The sequence below is a fragment of the Cololabis saira genome, chromosome 3, assembly GCF_033807715.1.
Source record: "Cololabis saira isolate AMF1-May2022 chromosome 3, fColSai1.1, whole genome shotgun sequence".
NCBI classification, from domain to species: Eukaryota; Metazoa; Chordata; class Actinopteri; order Beloniformes; family Belonidae; genus Cololabis; species Cololabis saira.
The window spans coordinates 31,460,105-31,482,798 of NC_084589.1; the positions used below are offsets into that span (position 1 = coordinate 31,460,105).

Consider the following 22,694-nt stretch of genomic DNA (forward strand, 5'->3'; position numbering starts at 1 on the left):
TTGAGAAAAAAGGCGAAATTTTGACTTTATTCTTGAACTTGTATTTCAACATTAATCTCCACATTTCGACTTTTTTCTCGACATTTCGACTTTTTTCTCGAGGTTGTATTTCAACATTAATCTCGACATTTCGACTTTTTTCTCGACTTTTTTCTTGAAGTTGTATTTCAACATTAATCTCGACATTTCGACTTTTTTCTCGACATTTCGACTTTTTTCTTGAGGTTGTATTTCAACATTAATCTCGACATTTCGACTTTTTTCTCCACATTTCGACTTTTTTCTCGAAGTGCACAATAAAAACAAATCTCCCCCTCTCAAATATTTTTTCTCCTTATCTTTTCTCCATTTTTTCTCCCTAATACTCTTCCGTAAATAGATGACAAAAGCTAAAGCTCCCATTTAAACGTGAACGTCTCAACATTGTGGCGCTGATAGACTGATAGAGCGCAGATAAACACACATCTCTTGTTTCAAAGCTACTTTACTTTGAGGAAATTTGAATGCACTGTGTACGGTATGAAAGAAGTCAAAAAGAAATAAAAAAAAGAAAACGTAAAATAAGTGTGATATTTAAATTATTTGTATTTCTTTTAAACGCAAACCATTATAATTTCAGTCTTTGTTAATTTGGTAATCTGCTTTTAACGTGGAGTAATTGCTCTAAAAAAAAAAACGCCTGTAATCCAGTTTTCTCATATTTCCGTCGGTACCTGAACTCCTCATATTCAATAGCAGACTCTCCGCCCATCTCTCTCTCTCACACACTTGTTATGCTCCACTAAACTCTCTTTTCCTGCAGAAAGTGAAGAGCATCGTCGGGATGGATTTAACAGAAGCTTTTCTGAAGTTTCAGCTGACATGGCCTCATTTGCATTACTGGTTCGGTGCGCTCTGTGTCGTTGTCGCTGTGTATAAATTAACAAGTCTCCTCGTCCAGAGGAAAGCTCTGGCTCGACATGTTGAGGCTTTTCCAGGACCGCCGGCCCACTGGCTGTTCGGACATGTGTTGGAGGTAAACCCGGATCACACCACCTGTCCGTGACCCGCTCGGTTAGTCTTATGTAATAAGAGTTTTCACGTTTCCACCTCCACCGTTGTTAAATGTTGAATTCTGTTTTTTTTTTGTTAAAAGTCTTCAAGTTGTAATTACGGTGTGTTAACAATTATTAAAGCTTTATATATCATGCTTATACCATTTTGAGACAGTAATTTGGCATTTGACGTGCAGGTCTAATATTGCCTATAGCCTACCAGGGGTCTGCAACCCAAAAGGTTGAAAGAGCCATATTGGACCAAAAACGCAAAAAACAAGTATGTCTGGAGCCGCAAAAAATGAAAAGTATTTTATAAGCCTTAGAATGAGCGCAACATGCTGCATGTATCTAGTTATAACTGGGGGAATTTTTTTTTTCATTATGCACTTCGTCGAAATGTCAAGAAAAGTCGAAATGTTGAGAAAAAAGTCGAAATGTCGAGAAAAAAGTCGAAATGTCGAGAAAAAAGTCAAAATGTCGAGATTAATGTTGAAGTACAATCTCGAGAAAAAAGTCGAAATCTTGAGAAAAAAGTCAAAATGTTGAGATTAATGTTGAAGTACAATCTTGAGAAAAAAGTCGAAATGTCGAGAAAAAACTCGAAATGTTGAGAAAAAAGTCGGAATGTCGAGAAAAAAGTTGAAATGTCGAGATTAATGTTGAAATGTTTAGAAAAAAGTCAAAATTTCGAGAAAAAAGTCGAAATGTTGAGAAAAAAGTTGAAATGTCGAGGAAATAGTCAAAATTTCGTGAAAAAAGTCAAAATGTTGAGAAAAAAGTCGAAATGTCGAGATTAAAAAAGAAGAAAAAAAAGGAAAAAAAGGAAAAAAAGGTCAAACATTTTTGAAAAAGCTCCAGGGAGCCACTAGGGCGGTGCTAAAGAGCCGCATGCGGCTCTAGAGCCACGGGTTGCCGACCCCCGGCCTATACCCTCATGTAGTTTGTAAATACAATTGGGATGTTTTATTGTGGATATCCTGTTATTAAAGTATCTTTGTCCCTGTATCACACATAACACCACATGCTCATATATGCTTCTGTTAAAAGTTTTCTTGCATCCTCTGCTGTCATTTCTCTTTTAGTTTAAACAAGATGGGACAGACTTGGAAAAAGTGGTGAAGTTTGGGGAGCAGTATCCCTATGCTTTCCCTATGTGGTTTGGCCCTTCTGTTTGTTTTCTCAACATTCACCATCCTGATTATGTCAAAACCGTGCTGACAACAACAGGTGATATTAAACTTTGATATTTATTTTTTAACACAGGGTTTTGACATCATACAAGTGCTTGTTGTTTGATATAATCATTTCTCAGCCTTGATTTGTACACAATAAATCCCAAAGGTCATGTCACAGAGTTTCTGTTTATTTTCTTCCTGGCAGAACCAAAAGATGATTTGGCATATAGATTTATTGAGTCATGGATTGGTAAGACTATTCTGCATTTTCTCTTGCAACAGTTTCTTTATTATTGAAAATGTTATTTTACTATTAAGTTGCTCGTTTCACTAAGTTCACGTTTCACTGAAATGCATCATGTTTGCGTTTTATAAGGGAACGGATTACTGGTGTCAAAAGGTCAGAAGTGGTTTCGTCACAGAAGGCTCTTGACTTCAGGTTTCCATTATGACGTTCTGAAACCATACGTGCAGCTGATGTCAGAATCTGCTAACACTATGTTGGTATGTAAATCTAAGTTACTAGTACGAACCACAATTTTCTTAAACCAAATCTGTACAAGCTAATGTGTGCATTGGAGTATTATTTCATATCCTGCATGGTCACATCTGTCCTCTTGTTGACAGGACAAATGGGAGAGTTATGCAAACACCAATGAGGACTTTGAATTGTTTGGGCATGTGAGCCTTATGACACTGGATAGCATCTTAAAGTGTGGTTTTAGCTGCAACAGCAACTGTCAGACCGAGGGGTGACTATTCACAATCTCAGCTTCTCCCTTGTTCACTGCTCTTAGTAGTAAATCAAAGAAAATTGTTTGGCTATTTCAGTCATATGTGGAGGACATGTAACTGTTAATGTTTGCCTTCTCTCACATTTCAGGGGAACAAATGAATATATCAAAGCAGTGTATGAACTCAGCGATCTTGTAAACCTGCGATTTAGGACATTTCCGTACCACAGTGACCTCATTTTCAACCTCAGCCCACATGGCTTCAGATATAGGAAAGCCCGCAAGGTGGCTCACTGTCATACACGTAAGCTCTCCGTCAATCTAATTTTGTTCAACAATAATGTACATGAGTGCAGAGTGAAACTGTAAAACAAATTAATTATCTCCTTTTCCGAAGAGGAAGTTATAAGAAAGAGACAGGAAGCTCTGAAGGAGGAAAAAGAGGTTAGCCGAATTCAGCGCAAGAGAAACCTGGACTTTCTGGACATCCTTCTCTTTGCAAGAGTAAGTTGTGTGATTATCTGAGGTTAAGAAATGACAAATGGAAATAACCATGTCACAAAGTATATTGCAGCAACGCTCTTAATTTTTAACCAGGCAAACTCAATTAAGCAACACCAAGTTTCCCATAAAAACGCATAAAAAACTTAAGCCTTCAGAAAACATTTCTAGAAATAGAAATGTGTATGACATCTGATGTCAGATAAGAGATTAGGTGGTATTGAATGCAAATATAAATGGTTCAAAAGGAAAGGGGAAGCAAGCACAAATAGCTGTTGTTAATGCGGGTAATGTTCTGCATATGAATGTATCCTGGACCCAAGGCAACTGGCAGGCTTTGTGTCCTCGTGAGCAAGCAACTGAGAGCAAACAGTTGGATTACAAGTGGAAAGATCAATGAAGACAGCAATGGAAAATGTTTGACATCCAATTTCTGGTGGCTTTAAACATCCCTGGTCTGTTTTACCAAGGCAGGATAATGTCAGGAGAGATGTCTGCAAGTTAAAACGCAGTGGCAGTTAAGAGAAGCGACGGGATGCCCCCAAGCAGGCTCTTAGTAAGAATTATATTTAAAGAATACCCCCCACCCCCACAGAAATGTGAATGGACTGAATGGACTCTTACTCAGAACTGTGCAGATTTGTTCCACTGCAAGAATAAACAGTTGTTTTTTTAGATTAAAGGGGCTCAACACTTTACTGAGACGGAAAGTTCTAATGTTAAATAAAAAAATTATAAAAGCAATTTTATATTTGTTTCTATTGAATTTCTTTGTTTTTCACACTTTATGACGATCTAATACAGAAAACCGCGTAATCCCTAGTGGTTAACACTGTGATATCCATCACAATCCAGTATTCTTAATGCATATTTAATACTGCTTTATGATATTTTTTATTAATATTGTGAAACATTTCTAAATTCATGTAGGTATTTTCGAAAGTTGTGAATATTAAACCAACACCATTCACCTTCAGGATGAGCAGCAGCAGGGTCTGTCAGATGAAGATATACGTGCAGAAGTGGACACCTTCATGTTTGAGGGGCATGACACAACAGCCAGCGGCATCTCTTTCATCCTCTACTGTCTGGCATCCCACCCGGAGCACCAGAAGATCTGCAGGGATGAGATTATTGAGGTCCTGGGTGGCAAGGACACAATGGAATGGTTGGCTTATGTAATATGAGGCTTATGTAATGGAAATATTGTCATGTCACACCGTCTGCTTTAGGAAAGGTACAGGTCTTTATCGCGTCTTGATCACTAACACTGCATCTGTTTGTTGTATTCAGGGAGGATCTGAGTAAAATACCATACACTACAATGTGCATAAAAGAATCTCTTCGCCTTTACCCTCCTGTACCAGGAATGTCCAGAAAGATCACCAAACCTATGACCTTTTTTGATGGAAGGACTCTGCCAGCAGGTTGGTGAAATTACTAACGGCCTAGAAAAGACTGGATGACAATGTTTTAGATGGCGCTGCTTTTTGGAGCACACAGCAAGGTGAAAGATTAACTCTGTGACCTATGGACCTGTACTAGTGTTTTAGTGTAAAAGTGTCTAATTCATGCAGCACCAATTACCTTTCTACCGTCAGTGAATTTTAAGTCTTTTCCCACCTTATTTGACTACAATAAACGCTGTGCAGAATATTATCTACTTTTTATTTTAAACTATGAATCTTTTATATCACATGTACATAACTAAATGTGCACAAAGTAACACTTTGTGCATAGTTGTGATGGTAATATGCAAACTTTATGTGTTTACAGTAACAAATATATATTTGTTTTTCTGATCTGCAGGTTTTCATGTTGGCACCAGTGTGTATGGAATTCACAGAAATCCTGCTGTCTGGGAAAAGCCGGATGTAAGGCTAAAGGATTTTATTTTAAGCAGAATAAGCCAGATGTTGTCATTATTATTGAATGAATTAATGATAACAGAACTTATGAAGTCTGTCAGCAGTCTGTTAATATGTAAAGATGCTTCCCATAATGTGAGACAGTTCATGCAGAAAAACATGTTCATTTGCTTACTCATAAAAACCTAGAGCGCTCAGATATCAGAATAAAACAGACCGACATCTAAAACCTGCTGTATAGTGTGTGTCAGTGCGTTTAAACAGGAGAAACAGATGTGCAGCTTCCACAACACCAACATGTTCTTTCATCTTTTCTTCTAACAGGTCTTTGACCCATTGCGTTTCCTCCCAGAAAATGTTTCAAAGAGATCTCCTCATGCCTTTGTGCCATTCTCAGCTGGGCCAAGGTTTGAACACACTTGACACTCTCGTGTTTTAATTGCACTCAGTTTACAGCATCTCACAGCCCGGTCTAACATATCACGAGTCTGCAGTACATAAATGTCTGGGCTCCAAGCCCTGGTTTTTATGAACATGATGTAAAGAACGTTAGGGTTTTTATCGGGGGCCAAAGTAAAGTGGAGAAAGGGTGAACTGTAAAACATACAGTGGGGCAAAAAAAGCATTTAGTCAGCTAATAATTGTGCAAGTTCTCTCACTTAAAAAGATAAGAGAGGTCTGTAATTTTCGTCATACGTACACTTCAACTATGAGAGACAGAATGGGGGAAAATAATCTAGGAAATCACATTGTGGGATTTTTACTGAATTAATTGGTAAATTCCTGGGTAAAATAAATATTTGGTCACCTACAAACAACCAAGATTTCTGGCTTTCACAGACCTGTAACTTCTTCTTGAAGAGGCTCCTCTGTCCTCCACTCGTTACCTGTATTAATGGCACCTGTTTTAACTGGTTATCAGTATAAAAAGACACTTGTCCACAACCTCAAACAGTCACACTCCAAACTCCACTATGGCTAAGACCAAAGAGCTGTCAAAGGACGAGAGAAACCAAATTGTAGACCTGCACCAGGCTGGGAAGACTGAATCTGCAATAGGTAGCAGCTTAGTGAAGAAATCAACTGTGGGAGCAATTATTAGAAAATGGAAGACATACAAGTCCACTGATAATCTCCCTCGATCTGGGGCTCCACGCTAGATCTCACCCCGTGGGGTAAAAATGATCACAAGAACGGTCAGTAAAAATCCCAGAACCACACGGAGGACCTAGTGAATGACCTGCAGAGAGCTGGGACCAAAGTAACAAAGGAACCATCAGTAACACACTACACCGCCAGGGACTCAGATCCTGCAGGGCCAGACGTTTCACCCTGCTCAAGCCAGTACATGTCCAGGCCTGTCTGTTTGCTAGAGAGCATTTGGATGATGCAGAAGAGGATTGGGAGAATGTGATATGGTCAAATGAAACCAAAATAGAACTTTTTGGTAGAAACAACTTGTTGTGTTGGGAGGAGAAATAAAGGCTGAGTTGCATCAAAAGAACACCATACCTACTGTGAAGCATGGGGGTGGAAACATCATGCTTTGTGGATGTTTTTCTGCAAAGGGACCAGGACGACTGATCCGTGTAAGGGAAAGAATGAATGGGGCCATGTATGGTGAGATTTTGAGTGAAAACCTCCTTCCATCAGCAGGGCATTGAAGATGAAACGTGGCTGGGTCTTTCAGCATGACAATGATCCCAAACACATCGCCCGGGCAACGGAGTGGCTTCGTAAGAAACATTTTAAGGTCCTCTGTCTGGAGTAGACTAGCCAGTCTCCAGATCTCAACCCTATAGAAAAGGTTTGGAGGGAGTTGAAAGCCTGTGTTGCCCAGCAACAGCCCCAAAACATCACTGCTCTAGAAGAGATCTGCATGGAGGAACGGACCAAAATACCAGCGACAGTGTCTGAAAACCTTGAGAAGACTTACAGAAAACGCTTGACCTCTGTCATTGCCAACAAATGGTATATAACAAAGTATTGAGACAAACTTTTGTTATTGACCAAATACTTATTTTCTACTATAATTTGCAAATACATTCTTTAAAAATCACATGTGCTTTTTCAGATTTTTTTTTTGTTTAGTTGAGATATACCTGTGATGAAAATGACAGGCCTCTCTTATCTTTTTAAGTGAGAAAACTTGCACAACTGGTGTCTGACTAAATACTTTTTTGCCACACTGTACATGAAGTGCTGAATGTTGATTTGATGATCAAACATCCCTTATTACCCCCCCTCTGATTCATTTCCTGCATATCCCACTCTCAATGATAACATATGACTCTCATTCTCATCTTTCTGCTCGGATGATTAAGGTTCTCCTTTAATATCTTATGATGTCTTTCTTCAGAAACTGCATCGGTCAGACTTTCGCAATGAATGAAATGAAGGTGGTGACAGCCCTGACACTGAAGCGTTACCAGCTAATAGAGGAGCCCAGTTTGAAACCCAAGATTATCCCACGATTGGTTCTCCGCTCGCTCAACGGCATCCACATCAAGATCAAACCAGTGGTGTAAGGAAAGATAGATACAGGAACTGTTAGAAAATACATAATCCAGCACTTTAATCATTGAAACCATTTAAAATATTAACAGAATCATTTAGGGGGATCTGGTGTGAAAATTAACCAAGCTTCTCCACTGTCATTGAAACTAATGATTATGATTAGTGCCTTATTTTAAATGTGTTTCAGGAGGAATTACGTGTTAAAAATGTCGAGGGAAAACATGTAACTTTCTGGCACTTGCACTTTTATTAGTGAGATTTCTTTGCACTTTGTATGTAAAAAAATAAAATAAAAAAAAGAATTGCATTGTTTTTGAGACATGTTTTACTTTGTAATAGGATCTGTATGTGAATACATAATTTGAGATTTAATTTTTTTTTAAACCCAAAACACCTATAGGATTCAACTTAAAGCAAAATATAATTTGAAGAGTATCCATATCAATCAATCAAACTTTATTAATAAAGCACTTTTCATCCATAAATGTAGCACAAACTGCTTTAGATGTTTAAAAATTACACAATTTAAAAAGTAAAGATGGGCAAAACCCCACTCCCCCGCATACACATAAACATTTTTTTTTTTTTTTAATGAAACGAGGATGTCCACCGAAGGGTTCACCAGTCGGAGGAAGAATGGGTTCATAGTTTCAACAATTGAGTAAAATTGAAAAGTACAAAAAAGTTGGAATTTCATCATTCCAGATAGTTAACGCCATGTAAATATTCAGAGAATAAAGACAAATGTCGATATAGAAGACATAAGGTACCAAAAACCAGCAGCTGATATCTGCGATTTTCAGTCTTTTTGAGGTACTATATTAAAAACAGGGACAATTTGAGTTTAGGAGTGCAATCTGTTACTGTGTCCACAAATTTATGTCAACTTTTTACTAAAAGACAAACATAAAAATCACAATTTTATGCACCTAAACTTATAGAATTAACTGAAATGAAGTGGAGAACTGTTCTGTCCTCAGAGGAACTAAAACTTTCCTCTTGGAAATCATGGACATCTGCTTCTCCGAGCATAAAATAAGGACAACCTGATCTCTTATTGGTGTAGATGCACTTGTGCATGTTGCACATGTACTCATGTACTTGTGTCATGTACTTGTCATGTACTTGTCTGTGCTCGTTTCACTTAGGCATGTGGTTTAATATGGTTTTGTTTTTATTTACATTTTACACCACGTCCCAAATACTTCCTGGACAATTTTGTGGGTGGGGAAGGAAAAAAAACCTAAAAGATGAAAGCAATTGTGAGGTCAAATTATGAAACTCAAAGAGGTTTATAGTTTTTCTAGAGTTTTGCAAAGCTTTAATTTTTGGCACTTTACACAGAGAGCCATTTCAGCACCTGATTGATCTTCTTCTTCCTTAGATGCAAAATATGACAAATTCAAAGAACGTGCAAAAACACCTTCTCACTAAAACAGAGAGCTAAGAGAGACTGCAAAATAGGACCGATGCTAAGTATATACTGAAACACCTTATGACTAAAAAAGAAACGTAGCCAGGCCAGCTTCTTTATCCAAGGGGTGAGCAGTTGTAGCAACTCATTTCAAGTTTGGTTGATGATTGAGCCGGAAGACGTTAAACAGTTTGAAAATTAAAATAAGCTGATATTGCTCAACATACAGCCACCCCCCACCATTGTATATAGTGCAACACAAAGTTACCGTCTTTAGTGAGAAGTAGGTCAGGGTTCATATTTAATGTTTCATCCGTGCCTTTTGTCTGTAACATGATTTATTTTAAGCCAGATCCAAAGTACACCAGAGATGTGTGGTCAATGTTTACCTCTGGCATATTCTGTAAGGAGCAAGAAGACGACGAGACAACTGGCTCTAAATATTCATCACTACCAGCTTTTTTTTTTTTTTTTTCAAAGTGTGCCAATATGCCAAAGTAACGTAATGCCATTCTTTTTATAAGTGAAATCATAAATTTATTTCAGAGGTACACAATAGTACAGTAGAAGGTTTTGAGCAGTAGGTAAGTACATAAAGTACAGTTCAAGTGGATTAATGGGGCCCAAAGAAAACAATTACTTTGTTTTGTTTTTTTAATGCTGATACATATTTATGGTAAACAAGGGAAACATAACATCTCCAACCACTTTAAAACAGAAGTTACCACTTGATATTATTCAGACTCAGGGTTTCCCCAAGTAGATTTTACCACTTCAGTTTTTAAGCTTGTGGGGAAAATGCCAATGAGTCTTTGAAGAGACTTAAACCATGACTTCTGCAGCATTTAATTTTCCTTCGGGGATCAATAAAGTGTCTTGGAATTTGAAGGTGCAAAAGAGCAACAAATATATGAAAAAGCGTCCCCTGTTAAATTCTCAGGTTTTACACAGAAAAATAAAAACATAATAATCTAGTACATTTAACCAATTTAAACTCATGAACAATTGGAGACATTGTCATTATTTGTGAAACAAAACATTATGCTGCACTGCAGAAGCAATATGTTTAAAAAACTGAGTACACCCTTATTGTTTCCACAGAATTAAAAGGGTAACTGGGAGCCAAGTGATGCTAATCAAATGTACCCTACTGATTAGTCATCAGCCAAGTGTGATATCTGTCAGCTCAAACTTATTCATGAAAAAGCACATGATCACTAGCACACTATAAGAGAATAACTCAAAAAGAAAAGAATAAGGATGTTGCAATGGCCCAGATCAGTCTGACTGAAACGCTGCAGCGGGACCTTAAAAGAGCTGTGCTTAAACGATTAACCACAAAGAACCGGAAAGAAATGAAGCAATGATGGAAAAAAAGAGTGGGCCCAAATGTTCCCACAACCATGTGAGAGACTTACAATGTCATCTTGAAAATCATTCCATCAACTTACTGCCATAAATGGTTGTGCAATTTTTATTTTGTTTTAGTTTGTATTGAATAAATGATGACACTAATGTATGGTCATCTCAGGATGTATTCACCTCATTTTAGGACCTTGGAAACCACCCAATGTTTTAGACCTTAAAACTGAAAGATGATTGTTTATTTTTTTCACGAGGGAAAAAAAATAACGATGGTCTGTACCAGAGAATTGTGAAAAGTTACTTTGAAAGGGGCGTGAGTACAAAGTTTCTATTTTAATAGATATATGGTAACATTTGTCTGAGACAGAACACCACAAAGCTACACTTGTAAAATTAGTCTAACATACACACTACATTCATTATATATGCAATATCCTCTATTTAACATCAGAAAAAGGTACATCTAATATTTGGCTGTGTTTGAATAAATATTAATTATAATATAATATATAAATAAATATAATTATTATATAAATATTATCAACATCGAATGCAAATTCAAGATTGTACTTTTTATGGTCACGTTTTTGAAAACTGCATACACCTTTTTGACCAGATGTGTGTGCGTGTTGTGAGTGGAGTCAAGTCCATAAGCAATCACTGAAACAACAGCACCTCACCTTCAAACACCAGCGTAACGACAGGCTGGAATCCATTCAAACTAATAAGACAGTTATCTTGCAATGTGAAAGATTAAAAAAAAAACACTTTCCATATCAAGGAGGATGTCATCATCACTGCATCGAGTAGGTTAATGCACAAAGATTGCAGAAAGGCACAAAAGTCAAAAGTAATTCAGTCTTTATTTACAGTCATATTACAAAATCCACACACTCAGAACAAAAAGTCACTGACACAGTTTGTAAAAACAAGTAATTTCTTATCTTTGATCTCAGATTTCCATCATTTGACTTAACACCTATGTCTTGGAAAACTGCTTTTCCCAAAAAGAGACAGTTACATAAAGATGTAACAAGGGAAGTTATATGAAGTCCAACCGCTGCCATCCAGTTGTTTTGATAGTTATAACCACCAGTCTTTGCTAAAAAATAATAACCCATTAGATAATACAAATTAGCCAAATAATACCCAACAAGACTCCTATATATAAAAAAAAAAAAGCCATTACGTAACCAAAGCATTGTTGAGGGCTTTGATGACTTACAGTTCCTGTCCGAGGTCCTTAAAAATGCATCTCATTTACCATTTTAATACAGAATTTGATGTGATTGTTTGACTTTATGAATAATCTACACACAAATTATAACCAGGTGAAGACATGCTTAACACACTGGGCTGTGCTTTTCTCCTGCTACGCTGAAAGACGGCTCCTTTGTCTCGTTGGTGAAGGTAAACTTTACTAGACTTAACCGCACTGATCTCTGTTGAATTTGAGGGAGATTAAGAGGTGTCAAACTAAATCCAAACCACTGTTTTACAGCGTCATTTTACTTTAGATTTAAAAACTTGATGTTCTAGAGTCCATTATACTTTATGTGAGTGGACTATAGCTAATTTTCCCCACTCTTGACTATTCATGTTTTAACTATGTAAAGCACCTTGAATCGCGTTTTTGCTTAAATGTGCTTTACAAATTAGCTTGCCTTGCCTTTATTGTTGCTACTTGGAAACAGTCAAATTACAAAGCAAACAAAAAATTGAAATTATCTTATTTATAGTAAATTTACTGTGAGAAAAGGGGCAGTAGAGTATTTAAAAACCATTAAAAAAAAGTCAAAAGAAAATGTGTCCAGTTTATCGGGCATCTGGCTTTAACCTGAACAAAAGTCAAATTACTAAAAAAAAGTGCTGTCATAAAAAGTGGGATGCCACACTCCAGCCAACCTTTACAAATCTGATATTTTTGTCTAAGGCTCCATCTAGTGGATTGCAGGGAAAATGCAAGAGAACTCAGTTGATGTACCATTTTCCTCATACGTGGAAGGGAAATAAATCTTAATCCTTTTGAATATCAATGTTTGCAGAGTAAAAGGTAGCCCTGTGCTTTGACAGAAATTCAGTTTACATCTAAAATCCATAACTTCTCTGACTTTTCACACTAAGATCTTTTATATAAAAGTACGTTCTCCTTTTAATAGCATTATCAACATTCCAAAAGTGAAATTAAAAAAATATTTTGAAATGTGTAAAAAAAAAAAAAGTAAAATACAAATATTTTGAAATGTGTAAAAAAAACAAAAAAAAAGTGAAATAAAAATAATTTACATTGATCAAACTCAAACAAATAACTCTGACCCATCACAACCTCACAGCGAGTAATCCTGACAAACACGTCTAACTCATATGCTAACTGCTAAGTCTTGTACATTTGGGTGAATTTCATTAGAAATTAATACATGTCCTCTGCTTATTGATACATTATAAAATGTTAACTTAGTAATGTAGATTATATCATGTGACAGACAACCGAGAAAATGTGTGGAGGATATTTTTAATTACAAAGAGTAACACAACAAAACAAAACAAAAATAAAATACAAAATAAAAAAAGTGAACGACCACCTCTGCCAGGTCACAGTCCCTGATGTATCTGCTGGAAACCTGAGAGTCACCAGCTTTACAAAACTGGTTAAATGAGTAGGGAAAGGGTGGGTTTCTTGCCTGGCCAAGCTTCTTTGGCATACTTCTTTTTGCGAGGCTCGTTGAGCGCCTCTGGTAGGTAGGGGGCTGTTACCGGTGTGGGGTTGAGGGCAATAGGGGGGTGTGGAGCCTCTGGGGCCAGGTCTACCTCTGGGGCTGGATTAGGGAATGGCAGAGGAAGTCCCCCTTGCATTGCAGCACCTCCCGGTGCTCCCGTTGGCTGGTTCTCATGACTGGTGGGGGGCAAGTCCCCATAGAGACCGCTAGCCAGGCTGTAGGCATGGATGCGCTTTGAAGCCAGGTCTTCAAGACCCAGAGTGTTTTGGCCATCTGATCTCCGTTTCTACAGAAGTGATGGAAAAAGTATTACCTAAAGCATGCTTTAGACAAGGACGGCTTTCCAGTAAACTGGCAAAAATATAAACATGTTGGTAGCATGTCTGATTTAATGCCCTGGTGTTTTTCAGAACATTTTGTGATGGCAATTTGAATGGGTTGGATCAAGTAACATGTTTGTATCTGGTTTTACTAAAGGCGCTTACACACTGGCATTTCTTTAAGGAACATTTCCTGCTTTTGCTGGTCAGCACTGCCTGTACAGAAGAGCCGCTTTGCGGACATAAAATCTGATAGTCTCATTTTCCCGCCTCCCGTGGTAGACTAAAAGGCGTGAATAAGGAGAGATCGGTTGCGTTTTTAAAGGCCATTCCATAACTGAGTGAGAAACGTGAGAATTTAATGACTTTCTGATCAGGTGGGAGATGTCCCAACCATAGTCATAAGAATAGAGCTGCACTTCACTCCAGGGACGAGCAGCGCTCGTAGTTAGAACCCACTCACAAATGAAACAGCAGCTGCTGAGGAAGAGCCGGACGCTTCCAGCTGGAGGAGTGGCAGTGGTTTTATGTACTGTAGCCTACTGATGCTGTACATGCAGCTGAAGCTGTCTACTTACCCTGTTAAAACCTTCTGGGTCAACTTCTCCACACATCAGCGCGTTGCACACACACACCATCTGATCTACGTGCCTCTCTTGCACAATTGCACATGCATGCTTACACACATTCCTATTAAAAAGGACCGCAGGCAATCTGGAGGAAGCTGACAGCACCGTCTCCTCCGCTATGTTTTTATTTTTAATTATCATTATTAGCAATGTTGACCCCTTCCGTCACGTCTCACGCACACAATGTTGAATCACACTTTTGTTCAGGAATCCCAGTTTTGTGTATATAAGGAGACACGTTTGATGGATTTCCCTCTCTTCCTTGGGTCACTATGTAAAGGCCAGTGGAGAAAAATTGGTGGTCCAGTGTTACTGAAATGTCACAGAACGCGAGTATGTAAGCGCCTTATGTCACGAGCCTGAACAACTGCGGTCACACATATGGAGAAAAACGCAGAATAATGGTGGGTCCATGATCTGCTACTTGGAGAAATCTTAAAACAATTTCCAAGTGTGTGGTTTTATCAATGATAAGCCACAAAACCAAGTCATTTTTCAGTGTCCAAGCCAAATGAATGAAATATCTTCATTTTGATTAATTCAACATTTTGTTTGATACATTTTTATGTGCAAAATGAATGCTGTGATTAGAAAATTCCATGTGTGTAAGGACTAAGTGAGTTTTATGGGTGGAGCAGCTTCTCATCTGAGAAACAGCAATGTTGTTTGAGAAAATGTCATCAGATTTAGTAAAAAAAAAAAAAACAATTAGTTGTACAATTAAACATTCATTGATTTAATAAGCTTAATGTTTTGAAAAGTGATCTGGGGCAGGTTTTATGTTTGAAAGCCAATCAAAATGCAAATATTGTATGTCTGAATGAAGCACAAAGAAACTCCTCTTTAACATGACTCATGTTTAAATGTCAATGCCAACGTTTAAAAAAAGAAATTAATGAAGCCATTAATGTCAGATATATGTTTGAGAACACTGGAAGTGCTGGTGGCCATGTGAGCTACATAAATCAGTGTTTTGCTAAATACAATGTTCTTAAAATGTGAATTCAGTAGTTCAAGACACAAGTGCACTTTGTCAGTTGAAGTTGATGAATAAAATTACTGAGTAAAACTTACCTTAATGGGGATGACAGCAGTCTGAATCATATTTCTAAAGCGTCCTACTGAGGGATCAATATCCTCTGTGAAGGTGTAAAAGGAAAAGTGTTAATGTATTTCAGAAATGTTTTTCCTAATAAAGGTTAGAATTCAACTTTTTTGCCATTCTGACCAGTAACACAGCTGAACTGCACTCTATTCAAACAGCACTCTACAAAGACAGTCAACATTAAGATTCAATAAAAAGATGTTCACCAAGATTAATTAAATTATGTGAAGTTTAGGAAAACATATTGAAACAAGTTAATTTGGCTTTAGTTGAACTTAAGTAACTCATCTCAAAAGTGAAAGAAATCTCATTATTTCATTCTAACCACATCTGGTAAAACTTGACAGTACTGAAAACATTATTCACTAATTTGTAAAAACAATGGTGTGTAAACACGGTCACTACTTCAGCAGGACCTTCTCTCTGACCAGTACCTGGGTTAATGATGCAATCCTCCTCATTGAAGGTGACTCGGGAGTTTCTGCGTTTCCTCTTGGGCCTCTGGATTTCCAAATTGCCTTCCTCGATCGTCAGGAGGGAGATGCGCTTGTTGTGAGCAGTGTTGAACTCTGTAAGGTTCTGGCAGGATACAGAAATCACAACATAAATGCACTGTGACTGAAATGATACAAACAGATTACACACCACTAGGTTGATGATAAACACATAACACCATCAACATAACTAAAAAAAAACTAAAAAACATAGGTTCTAATAAGTCAGCAAATATGGAAAGCATATTAATGATGATATGGTGCATCTTCCATGTCTATTATATATTATAAAACTAAAAATTATAAACTAAAATATTATATAATATATTTGTGCAGCCAAATTTTCTATTAAAATGAAAAAAAAATGTAAACTACACCTAAAAAAACAACACCACGCATATAAATACAGTCCCAAGTCTAGAACGCTAGATAAGCGACTTATTTGGATTTGTCTCAAAAAATAGAGCTATGTCATCACCCAAGTTACAATAATCAAATACAATCAATTTTATTTCAATTAAAAAAAAAAACGGTATAATTGCTCTTCTCTTGGATGCATCAACATAGATAGAATAGATAACAAAAAGAATATGGACTTGCACTCTAATGGCATTTAAATAAGCTGAAACACAGTTGGAGGCAAAGGATTCAAAGATAATGTTTAAATATTAATTATTACATTGTCCAGTTGGCAGAAAAACAAACACAAATAACAGTTTTGCCTGGTAGCCACTTTGTCATAAAGTGGACACCCAGCTAGTTTACTCCAAAAGCCCTGTGTAGAATGCATCGCAGTAAAGGCCAAAGGCTTCTATGTAGCTGATTAAAAGGAACTTCAGTCATTTGTCTGTTGTTGGACCAGTCAAGTACAAATCCGCACAGACATTTTTATCAAAAAAAAATAAATAAATGAAAATAAATAAATGAACATACATCCAGCTCTGTTTCTTCTTCTGGGAGCCCAAGTAGTCCTTTCAGCTCCTCATCGTCGCCCGTCTTATTGTCTCCTGTACCAGCACTGCCTTGGGTTTGGGGTTTCTCTCTGATGATGTAGGTTCGTGTTGAAGCCCCAAAAGATAGAGTAGAGTCTATGGGAACCTGCTGAGGTTTGTGGGCCTCTAGGCGAATGTGTCCAAGGAAAGTACCATGTGCTAAAATGGTGAAAAAAAAATCAATGTGTGAAAGAGAAATAATAAAAGAGAAATAGTTTGGCTTTAGACCAATATTCAGGCTGTATTTCAAATCAGGTGACCATTGTGATCAAGCAAAAGTTTGAAATTATATTTGTTAATATATTTCATATTACTACCATGATTACACAGGAGGGAGGGACAAATAAAAAAGTAATGTCATTTTAGAACTCTAAATTCTTTAATTTCTCAATGTAAAAAAGGCAGAAATGACAGAACAAATACAAAAGAGGAAGGATGACAATTTATAATGTGAAAACATGAAGGATATTTGCTTAAAATAATATTATTTGTTTAATGACCATTGTAATGACCAGCAAGTCAAGTTGTCCTTTGCAATCAAACTCTTAGGAGCACATGACAAACAATTGTACATTAAAGTGAATGTGAAAAGTATGCTTAATATCTTACTGCTATTAAGGTCTATAAGGAAGACCCTTTTCAGGTGCTTGTGGTAGATTAATGCAGCATGAACACGTGAGCAGGACTGATGGTCGATGGTGAAGTCACACCAGTCAGGATTCCTCCCAAACAGGTAGTACTTCTTTTCATCTATTATCAATTTCTACAAAGAGAAAGAAGTCCTGTGAATCACTCATTAAAACAACTGATGAGTTCTGTGTGTACAAATACTGCAGGCATCTTATAAACGAATGTCAAGTCAAACATATTGGCAAAGTTAATTCAATTCTATTACTCCTGAAATAACATGGAAAGTAGTGTGGAATAATATCATTCAAGCCTCAAAAAATCCTAACCATCAAACTATACACCTAAATATTGTTCACAGAGCTTACTTTACTCCCAGACTTAGACATTCAATGAAGCTGGAATCATCTCCCCTCTGCTAATTATGTACACAAGGTTGCTTAGGTACTTTTATACATATGTTTTGGGAATGCCCTGGAGTACAGTTGTTTTGGTTACAAGTCACCAAATCTTTATCCAAAATCTTAAATAAGGAGGTTCCATGCTGTCCCGTACTTTGTCTGCTGAATGATAATTCTCAATTTGTAATGTCAATACACAAAAAAAGAATTTGGCTTTCCGGCTTAACTGCTGCTAAAAAAATGTTGGTACTGTGGTGGAAACCACCACATAATCTATCACTGGATCACTGGTGGCATCTTCTGATGGATATTTTAACCCTTGAGCTCTCTGTGGCACGGTCTCATGGAGCAAAAGAAAAGACCATAAAATCCGGGCAGAAGCCATCAGAGCTGTGAAGTCTTGCCTATAAAGGGGGGGAACGGGGAGGGGATGGTGCAGATCACTCACTGGGGTGGGAGGGTTTTTATTTTTCTTTTTGTTGATTAATTGCCAGTATTGGGATGGGTATGCAAGGGTGTGTGTGTGTGGATGTGAATGTGTGTCTGTGTGAGAGCGTGTATGTGTATGGGTCAAGGAGGAGACAGACAAGCGTAAATATGTACAACATATGAAATATTTTTGTTTTGTTCTAACTATTGTGACACATTTTTTCCCCTGTTTTTTGCATTTCAGATGTACAGTGGACATGTTGCTACAGCAGAGCGGTGCTTGTGACTGTCTGCCCCCTTTTTCTTTTTAAAAGTTGGCAAAAAATTAATAAAAAATTGTTAACAAAAAAAAAATAACAACCGATGACATGGTCAGGATTATATTGTTGTGCCATTGAGCCATAACTCCTCAGTGTTGCTTTCCACTGAGAAGCTTAAATATCAGGGCTGATGTTGCTCTTGCACCGTTTGCAGCTGAACAGCCATAGAAACCCCAACGTGAAACACATCTGGGACTGGCTGTCAGGCTTCTGTTTGGTGCATTAAACATTTACTACTATTGGCAATTCTATGTTGTTTTTTTAGATAAGAAAATAAAGTTACATGTTCACAAGATACAATCTGTAAAACCTCCAAACTTACCTCTATTAACTTGTCTCCCTTCATAACGTCGAGATGGAGCCCCGTGGGCGGTTTCCCTGCCCTGAACACACCGATTATTGACCATTTTAAACATAATATACACATGTGTGCACAAGTGAAAGCCGCTATATAAAACTACTATACTAGCTTAACTTTTCTTGGCATACTTGAAGGTTTATTTATTATTAATTATTATTATTATCTGCACTTCTCAACTCGCGCCACTAACTGCAAGAATAACACTTTCACAGTGATATTTCACACTTTAATCTCCAAAATTATTCTTATCATAACTGACATTTCTCAACATTCAACATGTGATAAATTACCAACTCAAAGAAACCCAGAAAGAAACTCCTAACGCAATTATGTAAATCAATGACAACATGATGAACGTGTTAGCCTCCTAGCGTGACTAGATGCTAACGCTAGCTGGTGTCATTACAAGCTTCTCTCTTTGTGTAACAGTGAGATACATCTGCGGGATTACAGTGGTGTGCTCATCTGCACCCAACAATGCGTGACACACAACCCACTTTTATTTCAACATGTGCATTTTCTCACCATGATGGACAATCAAACGGAGGACCCTCTTTGCTTGTTTTAGTCGCCATCTTGCTTCTACATATTATAGCCGCGGTGCATGCTGGGTTAACGGCCCCGTGGGATTGTGGGAGTTGTAGTTCTACAAATCCTTAATACAGTTTTATATTACAGTATAACATACTGAATAGGGGTGGAGGAAGTAGAAGGTAATTGTATTTTCTGCTGAAGGAAAATAACTTACGAAACTGTAAAAGTATTGAATGAATGAATGAATGAATGAATGAATGAATGAATGAATGAATGAATGAATACTTTATTACAGAATTAAAAGGTTCCATATAAAATACATAAAAATTGCAGGTTACACATTAAAATACATGCAAACATCTGTTCCAATGTTTCCATAGTCCAGATGTGTATACCTTGTATCACTCCGTTTGATGTTAGTGAGTGCAGTTATTAGACAATTTTCTGACTCACGGAGTCGACATATAAATTTAAACATAAAATTCCTCAGCAGAGCATGGAAGGTGGGGACATAACAATTAACAAATAAAGTGCTTGCACTTGTACATCTTGGAAGGATCCTGAACGCATCATTATTTGCTACCTGCAACTTCTTTAGCTTGGCGGTGGTATAATTACACCAAAGGTGAGCCGTGTAAAGAGGTGTACAATAGGCTCTGAATAGATTTACTTTAACATCAGCTGTGCTATGGAATCTACGGGCAAGCATATTGGCCTGAGCATAGAGCTTACAGCACTGACGCTGGATGTCATCATCACATAGATCCTCATTTATGGTGTGACCCAAATACCGTACTCTCTTAACAACATCTAAGGGGCAGTCAGACAGTAAGAATGGGGGAAACTTATATTTCTGATCCTCCTTAGCTTTAACAATCAGGATAACACTCTTATAGGGTTAAACACAATGTCATACTGGACTCCATAGCTAGAGCACACTTTACGCAGTTGCTGTAGCCCAGCACTATGGAAACATGATGACCAAGTCATCAGCATATTAAGTGTAGTTAGTACCATGCAGTCTTTTATTGGCTTCTTGACTTTTGGGGCTTGATTGGCTTCTGGTTGCCATTGAAGTAAACTGTGTTGTTTTGTGGCTCACCTTGTGGGCATTTTGTGAGCTCTGAACATATCAGCATACTTTTCCTCTGTGGTTTAGCAAGTTATCAGCCATTTCCTTTTTCAATTCATACTCCTTGTTTGTCCATTACTCATTATGACATTAAAAGCGGGGAGGTGTGATGGAAAAAGTTCCTGCTGTGAGTTCATTATGAGTACAACCCAGTTTGGGTTTAGCTGCATGTCTTACACAGCTGCAAAGATGTTGTTTTTTTAACTGAGTGTTGCTGCATGTTGCAACCTGCTCTGTTCTGGTAAAACTGTTGTACGGTTGACTCTCTGTGTCACTCCTGCATTGAGACTTGAGATGTATATTTGATCGTTTTATTTATCCACAAGATAATTAAACAAGTCACTATCTGGAGCCATATTGCCAAGTATTTATGTTGGAGTGCTACTATATCAATCAAGTCATATTGTGGTTAAAATTTAAATTGTAGTACATGAATACACTCAGTGCGGAGTAAAATAACAGCATTAAAAACAAAATGATTAATTTAAAAAATACAGTTTATAGAGTTCTGAATGTCGAATTGATTAATTTCCGATAGATTCATGCAAAATAACGTAACAAACAACTATTTTCTATACCCGCTTTATCCTTTGCAGGAGGGTCTGCTGGAGCTAATTACAGGCGAGAGGCAGGGATAAACCCTGGACAGGTCGCCAGTCCATTGCAGGGACTGTGGGAGGAAGCCGGAGTAACCGGAGGGAACCCATGCAGGCACGAGGAGAACATACAAACTCCCCACACATCTCTAAGGTCTCCAATATATGAAATGGATTCTTAGGTTAAAATATTTTACTGCAAACATTGTTAAATTGATACATATTGTTATACACCCCAAACCTAAAAAAGAACCAAAATACAGCCTGGCCGTATGGGAGTTAAGATAGGCTATATAAACTCATGTAGATTAATAACAGAAGCTCTGACAGCTTTGAAACTTGACATAATTGTGGTCAGGAAGTTGCTTTACCTATTAAAAAAACCTGGATGTGAATTATGAGGTGCCGTGAGGGACATAATTCTGAATTAGTGTTCATAAACACATATGAAATCCAAAACCTTTTATACACACAGGTGAAATGCTCTTACACATACAACTGGAAATGTTCATAAACACATATGAAATCCAAAACTTTTTATACACACAGGTGAAATGCTCTTACACATACAACTGGAAATGTTCATAAACACATATGAAATCCAAAACTTTTTATACACACAGGTGAAATGCTCTTACACATACAACTGGAAATGTTCATAAACACATATGAAATCCAAAACTTTTTATACACACAGGTGAAATGCTCTTACACATACAACTGGAAATGTTCATAAACACATATGAAATTCTCACACTCACTTGTGAAATCTCTCAGACACACAGGTGAAATGCTCTTATACATACAACTGGAAATGTTCATAAACACATATGAAATTCTCACACTCACTTGTGAAATCTCTCAGACACACAGGTGAAATGCTCTTATACATACAACTGGAAATGTTCATAAACACAACTGAAAATCTTCTCACAAACACAACTGAAAATCTTCTCACACACAGTGGTGAAATCTTCTTACAGACACAACTGAAAATTTCAGTAGAAACGGAAGTCATTTCAGTAGAAACGGAAGTCATTTCAGTAGAAACGGACGTCATTTCAGTAGAAACGGAAGTGAGTTGTTTAGCGCGATTTATTTTTTTTTCTGGCAGTTATTTTGACTTATTGATATAGCAATATCTTCTCAGCAGCATACAACAACTCTGACTGAAGCAACAGCTTTACTGAATAATATATTAGCTTCAGCAGAGACTATAAGGACCCTGTTAGGTGTTACAACTGCGGGGCTACAGCCCCGCCCCCCCGGTGACTGCGAGTGCGGATCGGTGCAGGTGTGCTGGATGAGCCGCACATCACTTTTCCCATCACGGCAGCCGCGTCATAGCATCCCGCAACGGCAACAACTACAGTTTTGAGAGGATGCACACCACGTTATCAAACCCAAAAGTGCTTTCGCACATGGA

General features: G+C 37.5%; 2 protein-coding genes and 1 non-coding gene across 3 annotated transcripts; 1 reads left to right on the top strand and 2 right to left on the bottom strand.

Annotated features, from left to right (window-relative positions):
- Positions 1 to 781: 781 nt before the first annotated feature.
- Positions 782 to 8,144, top strand: LOC133436743 (cytochrome P450 4B1). Its single transcript, XM_061717243.1, has 12 exons — positions 782 to 1,015; positions 2,120 to 2,264; positions 2,418 to 2,462; positions 2,589 to 2,716; positions 2,840 to 2,964; positions 3,096 to 3,250; positions 3,344 to 3,450; positions 4,425 to 4,615; positions 4,741 to 4,874; positions 5,257 to 5,321; positions 5,640 to 5,722; positions 7,675 to 8,144. Exons 1-12 carry the CDS (start codon positions 824 to 826, stop codon positions 7,841 to 7,843), a joined length of 1,539 nt encoding a protein of 512 aa, XP_061573227.1. The 5' UTR covers positions 782 to 823; the 3' UTR covers positions 7,844 to 8,144.
- Positions 8,145 to 13,109: 4,965 nt separating this feature from the next.
- Positions 13,110 to 19,592, bottom strand: ppp1r8b (protein phosphatase 1, regulatory subunit 8b). Its single transcript, XM_061717244.1, has 7 exons — positions 19,532 to 19,592; positions 18,968 to 19,028; positions 17,478 to 17,631; positions 16,810 to 17,027; positions 15,817 to 15,961; positions 15,352 to 15,416; positions 13,110 to 13,614 (listed from the first exon to the last, which is right to left on the bottom strand). Exons 1-7 carry the CDS (start codon positions 19,579 to 19,581, stop codon positions 13,261 to 13,263), a joined length of 1,047 nt encoding a protein of 348 aa, XP_061573228.1. The 5' UTR covers positions 19,582 to 19,592; the 3' UTR covers positions 13,110 to 13,260.
- On the bottom strand, positions 18,710 to 18,868 carry LOC133441224 (small Cajal body-specific RNA 1). Its single transcript, XR_009782427.1, has one exon. It is a non-coding gene; the product is annotated as a small Cajal body-specific RNA 1 (non-coding RNA).
- Positions 19,593 to 22,694: the final 3,102 nt, after the last annotated feature.